The following is a 24,584-nucleotide window of genomic DNA, read 5'->3' as shown; positions in this document are numbered from 1 at the left end:
TATATTGTTAAAAAGATTCAAAATAGGCTGATTTTTTGTGATGATGGTCTCTATGGTGAGGGGATCATCCTTGCAAAAAATCATCACATTCCAAAACTTCTAACCTCATCAAAACTGATTTACAAAAATTGGACGGTCTAAAACTTTTCAACTTGTAAACATGGGGCTAGAAGTTTCATAATAGGCTGATTTTTGGCAAGGATGATCTCCTCATTATAGAGATCATCCTCGCAAAAAATCAGCCCATTCCAAACATTTTTGCCCATATAAGACAAAACACGTTGTAGCTTTATGAGTAGCTTTATGTGTATACGGATCCTAATCCTATATATATATATGTACAAAGAGAGAGAGAGAGTCTCATGCTGGAGTAACATTGAAATTGACATCATTTCACATATAGGTGTGCCCAGAATCATAGATGCTCTTATGTAATTTTATCTTAAATAGTCTTTTTACTCATCGATCTCAACATCTTCATCACTGCTATGCTCAATTTATTAACATGACAAACATTCATTTTTATATGACACACTCAAATCCTACAATTGTGTTAAAATTGCCTGTGTTCTTATGGAAAAAGTAGTAACTTTATTCAAACTGAATTTATCACCCATTTTGATTCTTGGAATTGGTCACCTGCTGTTTTTTGAACTTTGGCTGGAGAATCTTAAAGTCTACTTAGCAATAGTCAGCTTAACTCTCCTGTAGTGGTAAGTGTATGAGGTGTGCATAAAATAGTTAAAAGTGTTGTAAAAATTTTGCAAAAAATTAGTGGAAGCATTTTCAAAAGATGGAAATCAAATTTTTGATACTTATTGGTGGATATTTGAGCCAAGTATCTTATTACAAATGATATCATGATCAGAAATATTATTTAGCTGCCAATATTGCTAGAAACAACCAAATGTGCAACCAAAAAAATATAATAATTTGCTAACTCATTCAATTAAGAATGTAAACAATAAAAATTGTAAGCATGTGTGTTGTTGATAATTGTTAAGTTTTCTGTGAAGTAGCTTGTTGTACCTGTTTGTTCCCAAGGAGATGTTGATAATTGTTAAGTTTTCTGTGAAGTAGCTTGTTGTACCTGTTTGTTCCCAAGGAGATCATAAAAAACTTTCGGTTTTCTGTAGCTTGAGATGCACAAGCCCTGTAAACAAGTATTGGATTTGAACATTAGACATTGATACTTTGCGCTATTAGTTAATTAGTTGGAAATAAAGAATTTTCTGTGACATATATACCATGTAATGATGAAGATAATTAGACATAAATGTTGGAAACATGCACCCATGTAGAGCGCATTTACCTCTTATTGATGTAAATTTCTTTTTTCTTATAATTCATGTCTATTCATGCACATGGTGTTGTATGGTATTTATTATTTTCATGACATCAAGTATGGTCCACATGTAATCTTGTAGGACAGATATATAAGGAGAGCCACATTTGGCACCCCAACTTTTACTTATTACACCCCAATTACAAATAAAGAAAATAAGTAAATGGTTCAAAAGAAGTAAAAGTTGGGTTGCCAATAGAAGCTCTCTCTCATTTTTATTTTGTTTTTGCTAGATTTCTATTTTTTTATATGAGCCTAGTCATAATGATAAACAACTGAAATTGTTTGAACAAGTGTGATAAACAAGGAAAATGTTTTCCCAAAGAAAATAAGAAATCATATTCCTGCAAATTGCATTTACTCAGAAAAACCATTTTTCTTGTGCGATCAAACAGAACTGCAGAGAAATTGAGAACAAGCTGATTGAACATGAAGATTTGCAAAGAATTATTTATCTTGACGTTCTTGAAAACAGTACAAGGACATCAAAAACGAGAATTTGAGCTGTGTTTATCTACCTGCATCGCAAAAGCAATATGGATTAAGGTTGATTCGGACCATGGTTTTCCGATGAACTGGAGGCCAATAGGCATCCCCACCTTGTCATAGCCAACCTACCAGATTGCAATCAGGTAATTGTAACAAAATCAAGGATTGTTCTATAATAAAACATTAGAAAAACAAACATTGTTACTCAGAAGTTATAACTATGGTTTCAAATCTTGTTCAAGACCAAGATGACTCGTCCATCCCATTCTACAACGATACAGACATTCAACATGAATTGTCTTGCACGTTGTCTCATTCGACTACCGAGACAACTCAGATGATATTTTGACAAAACTCAACAGAATCAACTGGGGATTTTGTACATATTGATTAAATAATTAATTTGTTATAATTTAAATATTTATTTTCCAAATAAAAATATGATCTTTTGACGAAACATATTCTAGTCTACCTTATTTTACAAAAACAAAATAGGAATTATTTGTATATAAATACACTGAGTTAAATGGTTTATCTCGATCTCATCCATGAACAAGACGAGACATCAAACCAAGATTTGAAACCATGTTTATAACATAACAAGATAAAGGTATACAAGATCCTACCGGAACAGTTATTGCAGGTAATCCCAGAAAATTTCCTGCTACCTGGTACTGTACAAGTGCAGCTGAAACAACAAAGTTCAAATTTCCATAGAACCAACCATATCCTTATTGATTCACTGAGTAACACTACGTGAAGGGGCGCCAAGTGCACATCTTCAAGTTTTCAAATGGTTATAGATTATGCTTAGAACAAAAGAAGTATCACATTATTGCTACATACCTGCCTTTACATAGTCAAATTCACCATATTTGAGAGAATCATTTGTAATTGGGTATGCTGTAACACTGTTAAGAACACGGGAAATTAGTAAGAAAATTTTGCAAGAGTAAACATCTGAGAAAGTATATGAGGAAACCCTTCATTGTTTCAAACACATAAACAGATACCTTGTTGTAGGTGTGACAATGACATCTGCCCTCTTAAAAATCTCCTTGTAAATATGCATCTGGCGGTTCCTGGGGATATGTAGAAAAAAAATTGTATTTCATTGGGGCATTCTACATCACCAAATAAATGATAAAATGAACAAATACTAAGATGTATGTTCTATTTGGACTAAAACCATATTATGAATATTTACAATCTCATTTTATACCCTTAAATATGATTAACATGGCTCACAGGTTTGCCAAGTATATATTTTTTTTTTTTGAAAAGTAGGTTTGCCAAGTATATTGATACTAACCCAACTAAGACACCAAGAATACCTAGGTGGTACTGGTGTGAAAAGTCAAACTCATATTTCTTTGGGGTCATAACATATCTGTGGCGGCCCACTTTGTGGTGACTTTAACTTTGGTACCCTTCTTTTCAGACCCCAAGGTAGCCCTTTCGTCGGGCAGCCCATCCACTAATGCCCTCGATGCCCACTTTGTGGTAGCTTGCACTCTGGTATGTTTTTTTATGGGCCCCAACGTGGTCCTTTCCCCTAGTCACTCCTTCTAAGATTTCAACTCGAGGCATGGTTTTGGCTCTTATACCAAATGATATAAACCCAACCAATACACCAAAAATACATAGATTTTAGTGGTGTAAAGTTAAAGTTAAGCCCATATCTCTCATATCTATATAATAAAACACAACGGTAGGTCCCACTCCAACCACTGGTGGGGTATAAATGTCCCACTCCAGCTACAGTGGAGTGGGGTTCACACTAACCCTTCAACTTCATCCGCTTTCCTCTCTTCCCCCCCCCCCCCCCCTCCAATTTTACTCTTTCTATTTAGCAAAGAGGATGCGGCACAAGCAAACTCTTCTATGCATAAAAATGTGTTTCCTTTATCTTAAATCATGTCCTTCACCCAACTATTAGACCTTGAGTTGAAGGCTTGTAATGACTCTAGTGAAGACTTCAAGTTAGTTCATGTACCACTTGTAACAGTAATTAAAGAATGTTTCACCACTTTATTTTCAGGAAATAAAACGATTCCATGATACTCAAAGAATTAATAATATTAGGGTGTAAAGGATACCTGATTCGCTGAGCATTCAAATATTCTCTGCTGCTAAAAGTCTTGTATACACGAAATGCTACCCTTGCATCCCACCCTAATTCTGTGGTATTCCTAATTCAGTCAAAGTGTGTGTATTAGCGAGACTTCTTAACTCTTTATCAAAACACATGTAAGTAGGGAGGACTGTGAGAACGGTGGAGATAACATACAGATTTTCAAGCTCGGAGCCCAGCGAGGCATAACATTCAGAACCAATCGTTAAATAATGTGCCAATCTCATCACTTCTATCTCCGGTATAGTCACCTCCACAGTCTTACAAATAGCAAAGGGTGGGGCATATTAGAAAAGTAATTATATCTCCCTTCTACACATAGTGACAGTCGTGGTTCAGGAATAATTCAGAAGGAGAAAGCTTCGGAAAAAAGTTGATAAAGTCGGAAAAATATCAAATAAATTTAAAAATAAAAATAATTTTTAAGTACATAAAAATGTAATAAATATGTATTTCTCATATTAAATGATAAAATAACACTTAAAAATGCTAAAAATAAAAATAATTTTTTTTTTTATATAGAAAATTGTTGATTAAATCACGATTAATCGTGATTTTTTGAAAACTCATATTTTTTCAAAACTTTGTGATTTTTAAAAAATCGTGATTTAAAAAAAAATCGCAGATTTTTGTCACTATGCTTCTATGTTGTATTCATTAGAGAATAACAATAAATAATCTTATAATGATAGCTGCTAAAATAACAATCATTGAAAGATAATACCTTCCATCCATAATGCTTGCAAAGCAGGTCCAAGGCTTGGTGGCAACATCTTTTAACATCATCATTGCAATCATTAAACCACTATTTGACCCAAAAAAGAATGAATGAGTATCGAGTTAGGAAATATAACAATGGTGAGTAGAAAAGATGTTTACTTATAAATAAATCACTGGATATTATAGAACTAGGGTTTGTCGGTGCCTATGGCATGGGCATCCTCTTTGGGGTTAAAGGGGTAAAAGAGGAAAGATAGTAAAATTAGGGGGTATTATTGAAAAAGGGATTGGGGGGAGGGGAGAGGATAGACGATAAAGTTGAGGGGGTGAAGAGGAAATGCAATAAAGTTGAAGGGGGAGAAGAGGAAAGGCAATAAAGTAGGGTAGTATGGACCACTGTAGCTAGAGTGGGACATTTATACCCCACAACTGTCGTTGGAGTGGGACCCATCACCCACCTTTGTGTTTTGTTATATAGATATAACTATAGATTCATAACTTTTGTCGGCTACAAGTTTAATAATGAATTACGAACCTCCCCATAAATTGCCATTTTCACATTGGTAATGGAGCTTGTTGACTTCATTAGTGGGAAATCTACCTTGGGCTGATAAGTTCACACCAAAAAAAAAAAAGTGCAAAAGTGAGTAAGTTCCTGTGTATAGTTGCTCATCACAATAAAATTTAGGAAAGATTTGAAAAGAGTAGTCTATTAACATATAAAGACTCTTACTGTGAAGAAGAATAACATAAGATCAATTTTTTTCTTTTACATCTGAATTCTACTTGAGCAGAGACCCAAAACTTTGCCAAGTTAAATTTTCGGAATTAATTCAACATGGAGAAGTTTTGTAAAATTTCGTCAAATAGAGAATTTTGGAGAATTATATCCAAAACAGTGGGAAAATGCATCGATATCATATGACATGATTGAAACTGGATGTTACCAACAATAGTAAGTCTTAACTCATTATATCACTAAAAACAACCATTTGGAGTAGCATTTGTGAGATGAATAGCACTCAATGAATTTCGATGCAAATATTTGAAAGACTGAGAAACAAGAGGCAAGATAAAATCATTGTTACAGGCATAATAATTTAAGAGAGCTACTATTGCCGCACCAACTTTTACTAATGCCACACCAATTCCTATATAAATCATCAAAGAATTGCACAGAGTTGGTGTGGCGTTAGTAAAAGATGGTGTGATGATAGCAACTCTCTAATTTAATTATATAAAATTCAAATCAATCACTTATTTTTTCATCTCTGAGTTGACCTATGACCCCAAGTTTGCTGATTCAAGGTCATGTAATGGTAGCCCCAAAATTTTGATTTCCTTGCCCTACAAAAATGGCATTTTTAATTTTGTGAGGATATTCTTTTTTAAAATAATACTTATGATAGCTCTTTACTTCTAAATACAATTTAACAATGTTTATTCATATTTATCGTAACTCTGCTATCAAATAAACCAATAGCCTTTTGATGTGCTTTAACATTGAGTAAAACTAATAAAAAAATGTCCTGGTTCATTTTAAGAGCTGCTATTGGCACCCCAACTTTTACTTATTACACCCCAATTTCTTAAATTATTTATCTTGCCCCAATTAAAGATTAACACACTCTTCAAACATTAAAAAGGTTTGGCTCAAATTATAATCTCAACATTACAAAACATTAATATACTGGTTCAAACAATTTCAGTAAAAAAAATAGAGAGATCTACTATTGGCACCCCAACTTTACTTACTCTCAAATATTCACTTATTTTCTTTATTTTTAATTTGGGTGTAATAAGTAAAATTTGGGATGCCAATAGATATAAGTAGGGATATTTTTTTTTAGATTTCTGGACGCTTAAGCAAAGAATTCAGCCATTGAACAAGTGAAAAGTTCTCGGATATGTGTGACACAATCACCTGTAATACAGTGGGTTGACATGATGGAAGGTGCTCACTAATAGCTGCATAACTGAAAATATAAAAAATTATTATCCATACCAATCAAATCATGAACAAGTCTGAAAAACACAATTTTGCCATGAAAATGAACAATTGATTGAATAAGAAAAACACTAACACAATAAGTGCATCTTCCACTGTGCCCGCTAGTATTCCAACCATTCCGACTGTCCAATTTAGAGGAAGGACACTGAAAAACAAAAGCATAAATAAATTTTTGAATCCATAGGCCTCCATTCCTTATGGTTATAAGAAATAATAGTGGAGGATTTCCAAATAAGTCATTTTCCGGATTAATTAGTTTTTACCCTGAATGAGACACACATCCAAAAGTTGGTTTAAAACCAACAACACCACAAAGAGCAGCGGGCATTCGCACAGAACCTGAACAAACACTTCAGTTGTTAGAGAGTCATCCAAAATGGAAATAAAATCTTCTAAGGTTCAAATTAGTTTGTCGATAAACTTCTTAAGTCACATTCTATATTTGGTCTGAAATGGGGTTGTAATTTGTAGAAACTCATTCTTGCACAATCTTTTCATATAGATTACTTAATTGACCAGTTCAGATCAAGCACTAAAATAGAATTGAGAAGGGAAACTTAGTACATGATCATATCAGAGCACCTTCCTTATAATAGAAATTTTCCTCGTTTAGCAATATATATAATTAAATTATTGTTAGAATTTACATAGTTATTCAGTTACAGATTTGGGCAACTTGATTTAGTAGAAAATTAATTATGAAGTTGTGAAATCCTTGGAAAATTCAAGCTAGAATACAATTGTTACAAGGGAATTTTAGGTCTCGAATCCCTTGAACAAGCCATTTTCTCTGTTATTGTTTTATTTTTTTTTCTTTACATGGTAAAACTTGTATGAACAAAGGATCACACCATTTGGTATCCAAGCCACCATTTCCTGGGTTGATCTTATTCTCTAGGGCTCTGCATTATGGTAAATTTTAGGAGCTTGAGGAAAATATCTCGTCCTTCAATATGAAGGTGGAAATGGAATTCAGAACCTCAATAAGGGCCGCGATGAAACACGCTAGGTGCTCACCAAGATCTTGCAAAAAATTTAGACACTTGAAGAAAATGAACAATGAACGAGGGGACAATCAAATTCACAAAGGACACGAGAATGAAAATTGTTTTCTGAAAACACGCACTATTTGCCTTATGTTCCCACAATGACCATGATGAGAGGGTGTTCATTACAAAACAGTATCAGCAATTTGATGACATTCTAGAGGATCAAATGGTTGAATTAGCAGCCATACACCTCGCTTGGGATATTATATCATGGTTTCGTTGGCTGGAAAAAACCGCAGGCACATTGACATGGCCATAATTTTTGGCATGTGTTGCACATGCACTTCGGTAGAGACTATCTCAGTTTTTCTCCTGACAAAAACATTGGCTTGAGACGAGATTTTAAACCTATAAAGCAACAATATGCCAACTTTTGCAGAAATCCAACATGGACACAAGTAACATGCAAGCTTCCCCAAAATGAATAAAGAAAGAAACTAAAATGAAGTGATGGGGCAATGAAGAAGTAAATGATTTAGACACTCTGCATTACATTTGCTCAAAAAGAAATAAATCCAACATGATCATCTTTCAGCATAGAAGATTATCAACAGTCAAGATTTTGTTTAAGGATACATTCCAAAGGAAAATGCTATCTCAGATAGGATCCTAGAAAAGATGCTAGAGAACTCTCCCTATGAATTCTTCTCATTCTTTTAAGAGAGACATGTGGGTAGATGTAGTTGGTTGCAATAAAGTCACATGGCTTTTTTTGTAGATTAAGGCAACTTGAGAGGTGGTTTCTATAAATTAGCACAAGACAATCCAAATGATTAAAAATCCATCCAAATGGAATACCAAGCTACCCCGAAAAATAGTTTACATAAGTTCATTATAAGAGGTGTGTGCTTGCTATATCTTGTAGAGATTAATGCATAGATTCATGCAGTGCATGTCCAATAGGCAGCCTGACACTCCCATAAAAGCCATTCCCTAGTTCATGCCCCATCCCATGATTTCTATTGCCTGAATCAGTCAGTTTAACTTAAAACAGGCTCCTCCATTCCCATAATTAAAGAGTCAACTCTTCACTGTTTGATCATTCAATACTAGATTTCATGAACCATCGCTAGTCTAGTTTGCAAGTTATATGAGGTATTGTATGAAACAAAAACATTGTTTTTAAGGCAGTGGTGCATGCCTAATCTCAACCCCCAATATGAAGTCAAATTACCTTGGAACAATATTCCATCACTTTGTATCTTAAATCTGAGGTGGTTCAAATGAAATTTACACTGAAGAGTTTATGACAACTCTAACTTTGGTAAGGAGAACATCATATTAGATTTCATGAACTATCATACTCGAAAGTTAAGGAACATTTTTCTTTTCGAATGTTTCAAAAAATTCTGAATGTTTTGGAATGTTTAGGTTTTTCTCCATTAATCAAAACATTATTGATGCAATATTAATTACCAAATTATAAATAATAAAAGCAAGTACTAGTGATTAAGTTAATCTGATTTTTTATTGAAGGAAAAGAACTTACCTCCTCCATCAACACCAAGGGCAACAGGGCACAATCCTGCAGACACAACTGTAGCAGATCCACTAGAAGAACCACCGGAGATCTTGTTGATATCGTAAGGATTTTTAGCAGCCCTGCAGTATACATGAACACACATTCTATTATCATCAACCATGTAGGTAAACTTTTTTTATGCAATATGACCGAAATAAAAAAAAGATAATAAATGAAATTATTAGCAACTAGTGTTATCCAACCAACTCCAAAAGACCAATATGTGGGGAGAACTACCAATATAAGAGGGTCACGTGGATTAACTGGGGTATGACACACCCTAGACTGGAGGAAAATATACACTCTACACTCCCCCTCACTCTTAAGGGTGGAAAGAATTGAACTAGGGACCTATACAAACCTAGCGCTCTGATACAATGTTAACCAATCAACCAAAACAAAAGACCGATTTGTTAGAAAGGGGGAGAACTATGAGCATAAGGGGGTCACGAAACTTAATTGGGGTATGACACACCCAAGAGTGAAGGAAAATATATACTCAACAACTAGATTACATTTTTTACCTGAAAAATAGAGCAGCATGTTCTTACCCGTAATGAGGATTAATTCCACTAGCTCCAAGACCAAGCTCATGCATATTGGTTTTCCCAACAATTATGGCACCACATGATTTTAGGTGCTTGACACAGCATGCATCATTTGTACAAGGTCTCACCTTGGGTAGCCACTTGGTTCCTCCTAGAAAAATTCATCATTTGAATACGATAACAAACAGGAAAAAAAAATTAAGTTGTCTATGCCCTGGCAGTGACACCCAACCAGTAAACTAGTACCTGTAGTTGGATAAGGCATACAATCTATTTCATCTTTAATAGCAATTGGGACTCCATCCAGGACTGAAATTGGATGTCCTGCACAAGGATATGATTAGTGTCTCATCAGTAAGAATAAATATATTACAAATAGCACAATTGCATCATGGATAATCATCTCTAAAGAAACATATACAATAAGAGGAAGCTTCCACATGTAGAAAAGTGATGCCCTTTTTAAAGAGTGGTTCTTCTCCCTAAGCTCTCTTGCTCTTTTGTTTTGTCAACCCTTAGTATAATCCTAATAGCACAATGTTAAAATGTCAATGCCATCATGTGGTTGGTCCAGGTTACATAAACAAGGTGAAGGCAGGGTTATGTTGTACCAAGGAAGTAGATTTTTGGTGGTCTTAGGACTCATCTTGGAGTCCAAGTAGATCGTTGACATGGTTGAGTCAACTCCGATGACCGAGACATGAGTCTGTGCTAGCCAAAAACAATACAAAAGTCCACAAGTTAAAGCCAATTCAGTGCCAATTTGGGATGATCCACTTGAGTCAAGGCCAAGCAAGGCCGAGTTGAAGTAAGAAAAAGAGTCAAAAGCCAAGATATTCGAACATAACGAAGTTGGCCAAGTTAATAAAAAAGTCCTAATGACAAGGGGTGTTTGATCTTCCCTAGATATTCACGGGTTACCTCGGGCAAAGCTAAATCAGATTGTCCAAGATCCTAGATACCAAAATTATTTGAGGCTCCATCACAACATTCATCCAAGTTTGTGACCCTAATGAACGATAGAACAATGTAATGTAATAGGAGTTTACTGGTATTGGCGAGGGTATTTCGGTTTAATGTAATATTTTGTATCTATCCAAATTGGGCATATTTGGCATTCATAGTCCAGCTTGAGCAGTAATATAAGAGTGTTCAATAATAAATTCATGGTCCCACTCCATTTGCACATAGAAATGGTTGAAAATTAGCTTCTTCCTAAAAATGAGACGATAAATTAGGATCTTAACCAAGTAGGATGTCCAAATGAAAAAATCAGCACTACCTAGAATATGAGATACCTATACAAATGATGAGAAGACCTGAGGAGAAACCTAACCTAATAGAAAGATCAGGCATAAAAAGGACATTTGCAAACTAATCTCAAGATGCTCGTATCTACCTTTGCGAAAGATGTGCTTCACCTAAAGGGGAAAACAAACTAATAGCAAATTCAAATTTCTTCCAAGACCCAAACTCCGTGACACATTACCTCTTTCTTTATGAAAATGGTGTTGAACGATGCAAACTTAACCTAAAATGCGGAATTTGAGATCAAAACTAATTCAGAACAAAGAAAAGCATAAAAGAAGCCAACTTCACCATAAATTATAAAGAAAATCTGACATGCAATTAAAAATGATCCTAGGCTAAGTGACCATCGTACAGTACTATTTCAAAAATATTAAATTAAGGCATCCAAACAGGAATACAACATCCAACTAACTTACGGTCTTAATCCAATATCAATTAAGACTTTTGTGAGCCAATCTAGAGTTTTAAAAAAGGGTTTTAGACCTAAAATATTTTATTGGCCATTGTGAAAGGTTTCAACAAGGGCAATTGTGATGCAAGACTATGAAACAAACTAAGATGTTAGTTCTAAGATTAGGATGAAATTACAAGGACAATGAATATCACAAACTACTAGATTCTATCGTAGAAAATAAGAGAAGTACAATAAATAATTAACAAATAATTCTAAGCAATGTTTTAAGTTCCAACAGACTAAATCTAAAATATTATATAGAAGGATCTTATGGAAGATAGAACTTCTAACTAGTCTAGGGTATTAATCTAACAATGTTTGGAAAGATGTGAAAAAAATAGGTTCTTAAGGTTAAGGTGGTGTTTGTTTGCACTATTTTTCAGTACTTATTGCTGAAAAAATTTAAATTCAGCACTCTTGTTAAAATAGCGCGTTTGTTTACTCTATATTTTCAGCGCTTATTGCTGAAAATAAGTGAAAAAAATTCAGCACTATTTTGATGCTGAAAAAAAGTGCTGAAGCGGTAAGCACTTCGCTTTTTTCAACACGGACAAGTATGCCCTTATTCTTAAAAGGATATTACCTCTTACATCCCATGGATAAATATATAAACACCCCACAAATTAATAAACCCACACCATGGCTAAATTATTTTGTCTTATATGGGTTAAAAGTTTTGGAATGAGTTGATTTTTGGTGAGGATGATCTCTACAATGAGGAGATCATCCTCACCAAAAATCAGCACATTTTGAAACTTCTAACCCTACCAAAACAAGTTCAAGAACCGTAAATCATTCCTTTTTTTTTAAAACTATTTTTGACAAGTTAGAAGTTTCAAAATGTACTGATTTTTGGTGAGGATGATCTCTAGACCATATAGACCATCCTCACTAAAAATTTGCTCATTCCAAAAACTTTAACCCATATAAAACAAAACAAAAAAAATGGCTATAGTGTGGGTTGCCCTTATTAATTCATAGGTTGCTTTTATAATTACACATCCTTCATTTCCATCGAAAATTATTCATCCAAAATTAAGTTCATTTAAAGTTGATTTCAAATTTTGGTGACTTGTATGACATTATTATTTTTAATTTGAAATTTGTGGGCTTTTATAAATAGAAATTATTATTTATAAATTGAAGATTTGAGTATTATTTATTATTTAAAAATAAATTGTATTTTAATTTTATAAGAAATAATATATTTTATTGTGTTTGATAATAGATAAGCATTTGAAACATGCAAACAATGTATAATATGATTGTAAGGGTAACAAAAACAATTTACCAGTTTCAACAATGTGTAACAAACATGATTCAGCATCTAAACAAACAACTTTTTCAGCACTTAAATTTAGCGCTTATAAATTTCAGCGCTTAATGCTATTCAGCACTTATTTTTTTCAGTTTAACAAACAACACCTAAGTCTAGAGTTGGAATAATAAATAATAAATATGGTTTAAGATGGGTTTGAAGAAGATTTGATTAACTAGGGTGGCTGTAAATTACTGGGCAGCAAGAAAATGTGATTGGAAGTGTTTTTCTTTATAGGGTTTGGCTAGTCTAGACTTCCTGTAAATTATTGGACAACAAGTTGGGATGATTTTGTAAGTGATTTAAGCAGATTCGGCTAGGTTTTTGGGACAAGTTTGGGTTGGGCAAAAAAGATGTATGATTTGGTTAGGTCCAACTAGGTATAGAGACTCTAAAGGATGTTGGTTGGGACTAATTTAGAGTTTAGAAACATAAATATTGAAAGAGACCTATGGAAGATTAAGAAGAAGAAATAGAAGAAGAAGAATAAGAAGAAAAAGAAGAAAATAAGAGTTGTATATGCAAACCAAAAAGTAAATGAAGAAGATTGATGAATCTAATTCACCAAGTTGAATGCCCCAACATTCAAGCAAATGAACCAAAAAACTCTGTAAATTTTATTCCAAAAGCTACTCTAAAATAACATAAAGATGTCCTTAAATATTAAAACAAAACCCTAAAGAGAAAAATACCTAAGCTATCATGAATTAAAGATAAAATTATAAAAAATACTCTATTTTTTGTAATTTTACCTCCCTTAAATTTTCAACCCTTATAAACTTAATAAAAATATAAACTAAAACTACTAAACTACCCTCAAACATCTATATTAAGACCATGGACTAACAAAACACAAAAATAAGCCCAAAATAAAATCCCAAGATAAAAAACTAACTAAGCATTCCAATATTATGGCCATCTATTGGGCTTTCTAACTCATTCAATAAGTCCTCCTTGATCCAAACATAGCCCACATGAACTCTTCAATGTAGAATCTTCAAAGATTTTCCACATGGGGTTTTCAAGTCCTTCCAATAATTATCACCGATCCACTAGGAAACTTGTGGTTTCCTCCTCCTATATATAATACTTAAGGGGTGATGATCTAATGTCCCCATCAAGTTGGGTAAGTGAAACACAAAGTTTTGACATAGGGTTTAAATTAATTATTCACCATAATTTTCCAACAATATTTATCAATTTAAATACAAGATGAAAGAAAAAATGGTAGGATTGGTTTTCCACAAGGATTAGGATTTAGGTTGGTGTTCATGGTTGCTAGGATTGATCCAAAATAGAAAAAATTAAAAAAAAATTGAAGGAAAAGAAGAAGATATGATGTATGATGATACAAAACTTAACCTAAAATGCGGAATCTAAGCTCATATTAGTTACTAAGAACAAAGAATGCCATAAAAGAAGCTAATTCTACACAAATTATGAAGAAAATCTAATCTACAATTAAAAATGATCACAGGTCAAGTGACAATCTTACTAGGCTATTTCAAAAATATTAAATTGAGGGATCCTAAGGGGTAGAACTTCAGCCTAGGGTCTTGATCCAATGTCAATTAAGATTTTCTTGAGCTCAATGAAGGGCTTCAAGACAATGTTTTAGGCCCAAAAGATGTTTTTGACCATTGTGAAAGATTTCAACAAGGCCAATTGGATATGTGAAATGCAAAGTTTTTCTTTAGGGTTTAAATTAAGCATTTGCAATAATTATCCAGCAATATTTATCAATTTGAATAGAAGGTAAAAAATAGGGGTAGGGTTGGTTTTACATAAGGATTAGGGTTTAGGTTGGTGTATATGGCGGCTAGGGTTGATCCAAAATATAAAAAAATTAAAGAAATAGATGAAGGAAAAGAAGAAGATAGATGAGACTTTTAATCATACCTAGAAATAAGAAGGGTATTTAGAAGAAGATAACTATTTCGAAATCACTCCAAAGGGTCTTGGCATCACACCAATGGCTTCACACCTACATCCAATTACTATTAAATTTCTCAAAAGAGAAGTGTAAATTTTTTATTGTCCAATCAAATAACTAAAACAAAGGTTTATATAGTATTCTCTAACCTAAGGACTAATCTCAAATATCAAATGAAATCTATGGCTAAGATCAAATTATAAAATAATGGTATTATTAGGTCACTAATAAAATAATTAAATAATTAGTAGGCCCCTAAATAACCAAAACAAAACAAACAAACAAAAAATTCTTTTATCACTAAAATTCGTCCAGCCCACTAATGGGCCACAAAACCCTAAAAAATAATGGCCAATGGGATCTCTATGCTACTTAAAAGCAACCCAAATGCATCTACCAAATGTGGGGTCTTCTTGGTGATATGCAAATGGGGTCTTCGACATTGAAAAATCAAAATATTAGTGCTAAAACTCGAATGTCCTCATCAAAAGGTCTTTAAGTACAAAATATGTGTTATTTGATAGCTAGAATAAAGCAAGAAATGTACCCTTCAAATTGGACTCCCCACACCACATTTCCTCCAAAGAAAGAATTTTGTTGCCTTTCCTTATCTTAAAAATGACCATCTCTTCCTAACTGTGACCCCATATTAGAAATACCATGTCATAGGGTAAAGGCGTATGTGGGAAAACATCTCATTGTTATCACATCCTCCAAAACCGTGCCTACACTTGTATTTGTTCTTTGGCACCCTTTTTAAGAAGTCTACTTCTCCCAATGTCCAAGTCATTTCCCCAATAGAGTATTATTCATGGATTCAATACTCCTACTCCTAGCATACTCTCCCTACTTTGGAAGGCAAACCTACCCAATTCCCAAGAAAGGTAGTATACTTCTCATCTCACGTATCTTAACACGTGAAGTCCCTCATCAATCTCTCCATCGTGTTGGCCATACTCATCAAGATCTAGAATAAAAATATATATATAGTAGAATGGTAAGCTAAATAACATGCTCTTAATAAGAATTAGTGTTTCACCTTCAGATAAATAAGCTATTCTCCCAATAAAGTAATATTCATAGCTTTAATATTCCTTACTTCCAAGCTCCCTCCCCCACTTCTTTGGAAGACAAACCTACCCCCCACCCACTCACAAGGTGGTGTACTTCTCACATATCTTTCCACAAGAAATCCTTCATCAATCTCTACATTTTTATTTCCACACTTATCAAGATTGGGAACAAAGATAAGTAGTTGATTGTAAGCTAGAAAACACGCTATACTAAGAGTGAGCTTCCTACATTTGGATAGATAGCTATTGTCCAAAATGCCAACATTTCCCCAATTTTTAAACCACAAGACCCAAATCATCTTAGAAAGGGAATTCACCCTACTAGAAAGTCTCAAGCACGATGAGGGAGGAAATTGAATTCACCCCATGGAAAAGTCCCAAGCATGTGAGAGAAGGAAAGCCTCTCTACAACCTTGACTGGCAAATAACTCATCTAAAATGCCTACCTACTCAAGGAAAACAACCTGGATTTTTCACACATGCTACTTCATATTGGAGCATTTTCCACAAGTTAGTTAAATCAAATAATATGTTGTTTAGGTATTTCGTAGTTGGAGTTATAGTACAGGGCATAGCTATAATAGAATCGCAAAAGATCACTGATGTCCAAACTCCAAGTCCATACCAAATACATGTACCCTAGATCCCAACACCTCAATGAGATTCATTGATACCTAAATAACCTACATGGTGTTAGTCCAATAATAGATACCTAATAGTTTTGTAAAGAGAAAAGAAGGAACTTCCTAAAGGGATCTTAATCAGTTTACCAAATATGTGTTCTAGATGTACAACACACAAATCCCAAGTAAATGAATGAAAACTTTTCTCAAAATAAACTCCAAATCAACACGCAAATCTTGGTTTTTGGTTTTAAAAAAAAAATCTTGTGAGTATTTTTAGACCTGGCCAAATCATCCATGCAATTGAAACCATAAACTAAATTAGTGACACCAACCAATACCATTCAAACAAGTAAAAAGTATATGAGGTCACTAAGGTCACCTATGAGGCCAACTCTCACACATGATAGAAATGGAGACCCATTCCAAGAGTCACACACGATAGTAATACCAAATTCAAAGTGCACTAACTACAAGTTAAATATGAACTGCACCACATAGATCTACTCGATTAATCATGGTTAAGCATCTTAAAAATTGCAAATGACCCAATTCAGTCTAAAAATAAAAGCTATATAGTCTGTCGAGGCAAGTCAACAAATTAGATTCATTCCAATCACATTAGTGATCAAAGTTACTATCACACCTCCACATGTGCCTCTCATCCTCCTCATCAAATGTGGTTTGCATTTTGTGGTGGACATAACTTGTATGGTTTCATTCTTACACAACAAGGTGATACACATGCCTTGCTGCATAATTAGGTTGCATTAATCATAGTTCAAAGTTTGGTGCCATTTCAGAATGTTTCGATAGGCATTTTGGTTTTGGCCAGAACCCAGCAAGTCATTGACCTTGAAAAACTCCGATGGTCAAGGTCATTTATGATTTTCTCTTTACCGAAATTCTGAATCGAGACAAGATTTTAAACCTCAACATTAATTAACAAAATTTTCATGATGAATTGATAATGTGTAAGAAAAAAATGTATGAATTGACAAGTAGTAATACAATGTAAAGTATCATAACCAACCAAGCAATATTCTACAAACCACAATCACATAACAAGAAAAAGATGACACACAAATGACTAACTAAAATTATGTTATTTTTAGGTGCTTGATAATCATTTCGGTATCCAACAAGATGGATAATAAAGCAAAAAAATGTTACACATATCAACACTCTATTTTAAGAATCCCAACTTCTAAATGCTTGAGGTATTCGGGTAGAGAATAAGATTCTAGTCAATGGGAATAACAATAGGCTTTTTGTATGAAAATAATATCTAGGATTTCAAATAGAAAAGTTCCTTTTAGGGATTAAGAAAACAAAGTAAACATAAAACATGTAAAGCCCAATGAAAATGCAAACATAAAACATGTAAAGCCCAATGAAAATGCAAATCTTATTTATTTTATATTTTTTTTTAAAACTGGGGGTTTCCCCACATCCTTTTGGGACAGGAGTAATCCCCTACAATCGCACATACCAACCCTAGTTGCCCCAAGTATTAAATTGATCACCTATAAAAGGTCTAACAATGGGGTATTAAGCCGCATAGAAGATTTCAACCAAAAAATAGAGATTAAAGGCTTTAAATTCGACCATTTTTTAAGATGCAAATGTTGAGTGTGTATTTTCTTCTACTCTGGGGTGTGTCATACCCCAATTAAGCCTCGTGACCCTCTTACATTCATTGTTCTCCCACTCTCCAACAAGTCGGTCTTTTGGAATAGGTCGTTGGTTAACATGGTATCAGACATTAGGTTTGTATAGGTCACGAATTCGATTATTTCCACCTTTATGGCTGAGGGGGAGTGTTGAGTGTATATTTTCCTCCACACTCGGGTGTGTTATACCCCAGTTAAGCCCCATAACCCTCTTATATTCATAGTTATCCCCCTCTCCAATAAATCGATCTTTTGGAGTAGTTGGTTGGTTAACAACTAATATTTGGTGTACGTTTAATCAACATAGACCAAGGGTTATTCCTAGCCTTATCAAGCACCTAGTACTAAACCATAGGACCTAAGTTAACACAACAATCCTAGATCATATAGATGACCTAGTTCTCAAAATCCAGAAGAATTATTATTAATTTGATTGTAAAGTTCAAAACTAAAGTAAATACATACAATTAAAATGGTAGATCTAGCTCCCATGATGAGTTTGCTAACTTTATCAACATGTCAGGCAAAGTCAAACATGATTTAATTTTAGACTTCAATAGGAAAATATTGATCCCAGACATGTCACATCTAGTTATAAAACTTGTTCCATGCCTTTCAACCCCTCACCTCTTTCCTTAATAATAGAGTTTAGTGAAATAGAAACATCATGTAGACTTGACTTTATGTTACTTTTATTATTTTGGTGGAAATGCTCTCGAGTTCACTTTGACATACAAATGGGTTCTAAGCCACCGGATAAATTCAAAATGAGTTAGATCACATTTTTTTAGAATAAAAAAAATAAAAATTAATATATTATCAAATACTACAAACAATTTTAGTAAGGTTATAGAAACTTAACACAAATGACAATTTTGTAAGCATGTTTATTTAGCAACAAATGTTTATGTTTTTCTAGTGGACAAGTACCTTTTTCATATCGAAGAGTTGACTCAGTAGCTTGCTTTAAAATATCTTCAGAATAACAACTAATAAAGAATGACATTTGCAACGGAGGATTGGAAGATTCGTGGGCAGCAGCTAGAAATTTATTTGCAACCTGTATAAATAAATATTCTTTGAAACTCAATTCCGATAGAATGTATTTCAAAGTGTCAAGTAGTTATGCCCATTAGTACGCTAATGCAGAATGAAGTGTACATATGGACATAATAATTGCTGATCATACATATACAAGCTACAAAACGGTTTACCATTAGAGGAGTTGTTTCTCTTGAAATATAGGCTCTTGAATAATCTTGTATTGTCCAACGTTGAAAACTAGATGGATTATGTACTATAGATTTCGAATATAAAGGCAGGCAATCCATGGCTTGTTGAACTTGTTCCGGTGGAGACAAACCAGGCTGTATGGACTTAACCTCTTGTTCTTTAAGATCTGTGATCATAATCATAAATTGTCCATCACCAATAGTTGAACTTACGAAAAATGAATTTAAATTTGATTATCAAAATATGGATTTAGTATCAGATTACCGATGCCATGACAATGAACTACATGAACCATCCTAGAATTTCCACACTCCAAAGAATATAAATGATGAAAACCATAGAGAGCTTCTATTGCCACATCAATTTTTGCTAACCCCACCCCGAGATATGTGTTAATTCTTTGGTGATTTACATATGAATTAGTGTGGCATTAGCAAAAGTAGGTGTGGCAATAGAATCTCTCAAACATATTATGAGATTCCTTTTAGGGAATGAAAACACAATGTCTCATGTAGCAAACTAAAATAACGATACTCTAGGAAAGATTTGATCTTGTAAAGAGACAGACCTTCCCAGAGATGGGAGGGAACAAACATAGGTGGCTCCTGCAACTCTGCAAATGAAATAAGCTGCAAAAGTCAAAGGTACTTGTAAGCAAGTGAGAAAGTACTTAATAGATTACTTTGATGGGTTAAGTCAAGATGTTCAAAATATTATTTGTTAAGAAAAATGCATGGAGTAGTTCTTTTTGATAATTGAGTGAATCGTTTTTAAATTCTTATCTAAGTTGCAGATTAGATTACATTACGAACAAAAAAAATAATACCATACACACCTTGAATTTGATTATGCTAATAAGAGCAATGCACAAGGTGCCACACACTTTATATCCTAGGCAAATGACTTTTTTATAACCTACGCAACGTGTCAAGATTTTAAGAAATAATTGTTGTTAAGCTTCTACAATCTATCATACTTATATAAAAAAGTTTCTACAACCTATCGTCATTGTATTTTTATAAATTGGACAAATATTTACTGATAAAGTTTATCGTGGAATGAAAAAGTGACTAATTTCTTATAAGTTATAATAGCAGGACTTGAAAATTGAAATGAAAGCGTCCATTGCCAAAGGGATTGCTACAATGCAATTACATCATTAACAAATCATCTCTAATTAATCATTCCGGAAAAAGTGCCCGTTGTGGACAACACCCTTTTTCTTAGGAAGCTTATTTATAGTTTGATATCTTTTCGTTGTTGCAGAGCATCCTGACTTGATAAATAACATCCTACTAAACTGGTGACAAATAAACAAAAGAGGGTTGTTGGTATCTTCATCCTAACAAGTAGTTTACAAGTTTGTTGCTATCTTCTTTTAATTCATGAAGCTTTTTCAAAGGATCAAATAGGGAGTTTTATATAGAGCTCAAATTAGGGGGTTATTAGGTTTATTTGTTTGACAACACTAAAAAGGTGGGAATCAGTCAGTTCAAATCATTTTTTCTATATCTAAACTTACTCGGGTGGAGATGAACCTACCTACAGCCTTAGAAAATTTAGAGAAGTGCATTAAGAAGATAGGAATTTTATCTTTCGATTCATTTTTGGTGATATCTGAATCAGTTAAAGAAAACCATTGGAGATTCATAAAGTTAGTAAGAAGGTAGGAAGCTTATTCTCTCATAGCTAAACTTAATTAGATAAAGTAGAGGTAGTAGTGTAGTCTTTATTGATTCAGGAAAGATCAATAAGAAGGAACTATGTCTACTTTTTAGTAATTTTTTTTGTTGTAGCCAAAATATTAAATTTCAATGTCGGTGTTTATTATTTCAATTAGCTTGGAAATGGAAACATTGTGATTAGTGAGAAAATTAATACAGTTTTTAGGAAATAATGGAAATATTGAGGAAATTTTTATTCAAACTGTAGGAAATGGTAAAACAGACATTAGAACGCACCCAAGCCATCATACATCATTAAAATACAATGAATAGTCATATGAAGTGTGGAATGAAAATCAACAATGTTCCGCTACAAGTACACACAATTTGAAAGACCGAGAGTGAAAAGCAACAATATCATACATGGAAATGAGAATACTTATGTCACATTATCTACATACAACTTAATATGTAAAGTACTTGATTAATATAATATTAAGTACTATATTCATGTATTGTTATACTTTATGTTTTGAATAATTACTAATATATTCAGTTGTCAACAAGCTTTGAACCTAGGTCGTGGGATCAACACTCCACAGGCTTTACCAACTTAGCTAAGTTTGCGCCCTCTCAAACTAAAGGAGCCTCAAATTCAATCAAATCAAACATAAGAATGTGAAAACCATGCAGACAATGAAATGATCATGAAATACCAATTCAGTACCTTGTGAATTTGATTCATTTTCATCACTACGTGCAACACCACCGCACCAAGAACTTTTGATTCCAAAATCCATGTGTAAATCTTAATCACAAGTCCATTCATACGAGGAGCTATAACAAAAATACAAATGTACAAAATTAACAAAACTCAAACAACCATATTCTACAATGAAGAATTTTGAGTTCAAAGCCTTTCATTTCAAACCATATTTGTGACTCTCAATTTTAATAATAAAACTAAAATCAATGGAATCTTTACCCTTCAATGCTTGACCAAGTGAATCTTCAAAACTTACTTTGCTCTCCTTCTAGTAAAACTATGACTACATAAAGGGTTTAGGGTGAGACTTTTTCTAGGATATAATGAAACTTAGATCTCTGCTTTTGCTTTCGGATTCTGCATAGTCTGATGAAGGTTCAAATAACCCCTATTAGGACCTTTATTTATAATCTTGATAGCCCCTCTAATGGTTCCATTCATACAAAAAAAATGGTTTATATCAATCCGATCTTCAATCATGTAAGATGTTATGGCATGGATGAACTGTTGCATCCCTTCATGCATGCCCACTAACCCAATGATTAGTTTGTTCAATTTTTTTCAAGGTGAAACATGAGGTCAACAAGTTAACCATTGTGTGATTAAAAGCAAATAAGAAATGGCTCCTTTTGATGATGCAAAGTGTGAATACAAAATGTGCCTCAAGCACCCACACACACTACCCTCTTTTCATGATCATGTCAATACATTTAGTTCCTCCATTTGATCAACTAATAATAATAATGATTGATTGGTTATATATAAGCAAAGGAGAAACTCTCCCTCCCTTTCGAATCATGGTTTTAAATCTCGTCGTCTCGGTATCATTCATGAACAAGACATATAGACATGAAGTCTCAGGTCTGCAGAATCTCGCGAGATAAACGAGTTGACTAGGACAATATTTTGAAAATCTCGGCTGAGTCAGTGAAACTCTTCCAAGTCAACCAGGATTTTATATATTTTAATGAAAACAATTAATTTTTTTAGAATTTAAACTTTTATTATCTAAATAAAACATGATTTTATAATAAAAACATCTTCTAATCTACTCTATTTAAAAAAAAAAAAAAAAAATTTATAAGTACTTTCACATAGGTGTATATATAAGAGCTTCTATTGCCACACCAACTTTTGCTAATGCCACTCAAAGATGTGGTGATTTAAATATGAATTGGGGTGGTGTTAGCAAAAGTTGGTGTGACAATAGAATCTCTCATAAATAATTTTAAACATAGTTGAATGGTTTATCTCGTCCGAGACAACTTGGTCTCGTCCATGGACGGAACCAGACGAGACAACAAACCGAATTTTAAAACCATGTTTCTAATATGACACTCTCCCCACATCATGACTAAGTAAGACTGTTAGTAGTAATGAACATAGAGAGCAAAATCAATTTGAATTCTCAAAGTTCCCATAAAAATAAAAAAACCCAACCATTTTTAATAAGTGAATCAAAAGAAAAATTTATGCAAATAAGCGAACAGAAACAAAAATCAGAGATTGCCACTATGAACTTTTGTACTCAATCACAACTTACAATACAAGAGCTAAAATAACAGCCGAAATGCATGAAACAAGAAGAAATTGAAAGCAGATGAAGAGGAGTTTAAGGAAATCGGGACCTTTGACGGACATTGAGCGATAAGGCTTGCCACCATTAGGGCTTAAATCTTCTTCCTTCACTGGCTTGTAAACCCGACCTTCAGTCCTCAAGAACCTCATTGTAAAAACCGAATGATTCAGAGAGAAAGAAAGAAAGAAACAGAGTAAGAGAGAGAGTAGAAACGGTTGGAATTAAATGAAGTTCAACCGATATTCGTGTTTTTATAAATGTGAGTAGATGTGTCATGTGCTTTAGAGAGAGGGAATTGGAAGGTTGAAGAAGAGAAAATCGAAAGGTCTTGTATTCGTCGTACTCTGAAGTAGTTGGCTTCTCCATTAACGGCATTCCTCAGGATTTCTCTATGGTGCAACGACGTTGGACATCTAATGTTCAACGAAGGGCTGAGATGAGAACATTAATACGGATCCTTGCAGATTATTAGTTCAGGTTTCCTTGGGTTTAGGGATCTTACAATTTTGCATTCTTTAGCTTCGATCGCCATTTTAACTTTAAAAAGACCAGGTTCCAACTTCCAAGCCTCGTTCAACGATTTGATGTCGGACTCTTTTTTGCATCCAACGAAATTATACACCGAGACTTTAATAGTTTTTTTTTTTTGTTTTTTTAATCTGGATAAATGCACATTTATGTTATCTTGACAGGATTGCTCTCGTTAAAGGAAGGTTCCACCGAGATTTGAAATGATGAGATGAGAAAAGATACGTAGGCTTGCTATCGATCAATTGTGGCACACATACCCTAAATATTAGACATGCGCCTTATGTTTTACCGAATATTTGAGATACCCTTCCCTATGTTTTGAAACTGAATCTTTTGACCTTAGTCTTTTGAACAAACTAAGGGAAAAAGACTTAAATGCCCTCATCTACAATCTCTAATCAAAACCCTAGATTTTTCTTCTCAAAATCATTCATCTTCGAGTTCTCCAACTTCTATTGTATGATTTCTTAACTTTATCTTCTTCTTTTTTTATTAGTTACTCAATTTTATCTCCCATTCATTCTTTTCAACCTATAATTAATCATTTACATAAAACCCTAGATTTTTATACCCAAAATCTCATTTGTAAATACACAAGCTTCGAAACC

General features: G+C 33.6%; 1 protein-coding gene across 2 annotated transcripts; it reads right to left on the bottom strand.

Annotated features, from left to right (window-relative positions):
• Positions 1 to 743: 743 nt before the first annotated feature.
• LOC147409922 (fatty acid amide hydrolase-like) lies at positions 744 to 23,952 on the bottom strand. 2 transcript variants are annotated; one of them, XM_086432097.1, is made up of 21 exons: positions 23,495 to 23,952; positions 21,828 to 21,937; positions 20,005 to 20,065; positions 19,418 to 19,602; positions 19,134 to 19,263; positions 10,065 to 10,142; positions 9,822 to 9,969; positions 9,238 to 9,350; positions 6,963 to 7,038; positions 6,773 to 6,844; positions 6,613 to 6,664; positions 5,224 to 5,295; positions 4,693 to 4,773; positions 4,125 to 4,228; positions 3,934 to 4,026; positions 2,848 to 2,916; positions 2,681 to 2,745; positions 2,461 to 2,522; positions 1,864 to 1,959; positions 1,091 to 1,153; positions 744 to 1,029 (listed from the first exon to the last, which is right to left on the bottom strand). In XM_086432097.1, the coding sequence occupies exons 1-21, from the start codon at positions 23,592 to 23,594 to the stop codon at positions 1,000 to 1,002; spliced, it is 1,860 nt and encodes a 619-aa protein (XP_086288223.1). In that variant the 5' UTR covers positions 23,595 to 23,952; the 3' UTR covers positions 744 to 999. The 2 variants fall into 2 exon arrangements, with proteins under 2 accessions (XP_086288223.1, XP_086288224.1); XM_086432098.1 differs by lacking the exon at positions 21,828 to 21,937 and having other exon boundaries at positions 745 to 1,153; positions 23,495 to 23,949.
• Between the last annotated feature and the right edge of the window lie 632 nt (positions 23,953 to 24,584).

Source organism: Akebia trifoliata, chromosome 2, assembly GCF_017979445.1.
Source record: "Akebia trifoliata isolate Shusen 1 chromosome 2, ASM1797944v1, whole genome shotgun sequence".
Classification (NCBI taxonomy): Eukaryota; Viridiplantae; Streptophyta; class Magnoliopsida; order Ranunculales; family Lardizabalaceae; genus Akebia; species Akebia trifoliata.
The sequence above is the reverse complement of the archived record's forward strand: the minus strand, read 5'-3'. Positions and strand labels throughout refer to the sequence as shown.

Excerpts from the sequence above, each read along its gene's own strand:
- LOC147409922 (XM_086432097.1), bottom strand. The coding sequence starts at position 23,594 with ATGAGGTTCTTGAGGACTGAAGGTCGGGTTTACAAGCCAGTGAAGGAA. Across the intron at positions 2,746-2,847 it reads ATTGTCACACCTACAACAAG|TGTTACAGCATACCCAATTA; the intron begins GTATCTGTTTAT and ends TGTTCTTAACAG. Across the intron at positions 1,960-2,460 it reads TACCTGCAATAACTGTTCCG|GTTGGCTATGACAAGGTGGG; the intron begins GTAGGATCTTGT and ends GCAATCTGGTAG.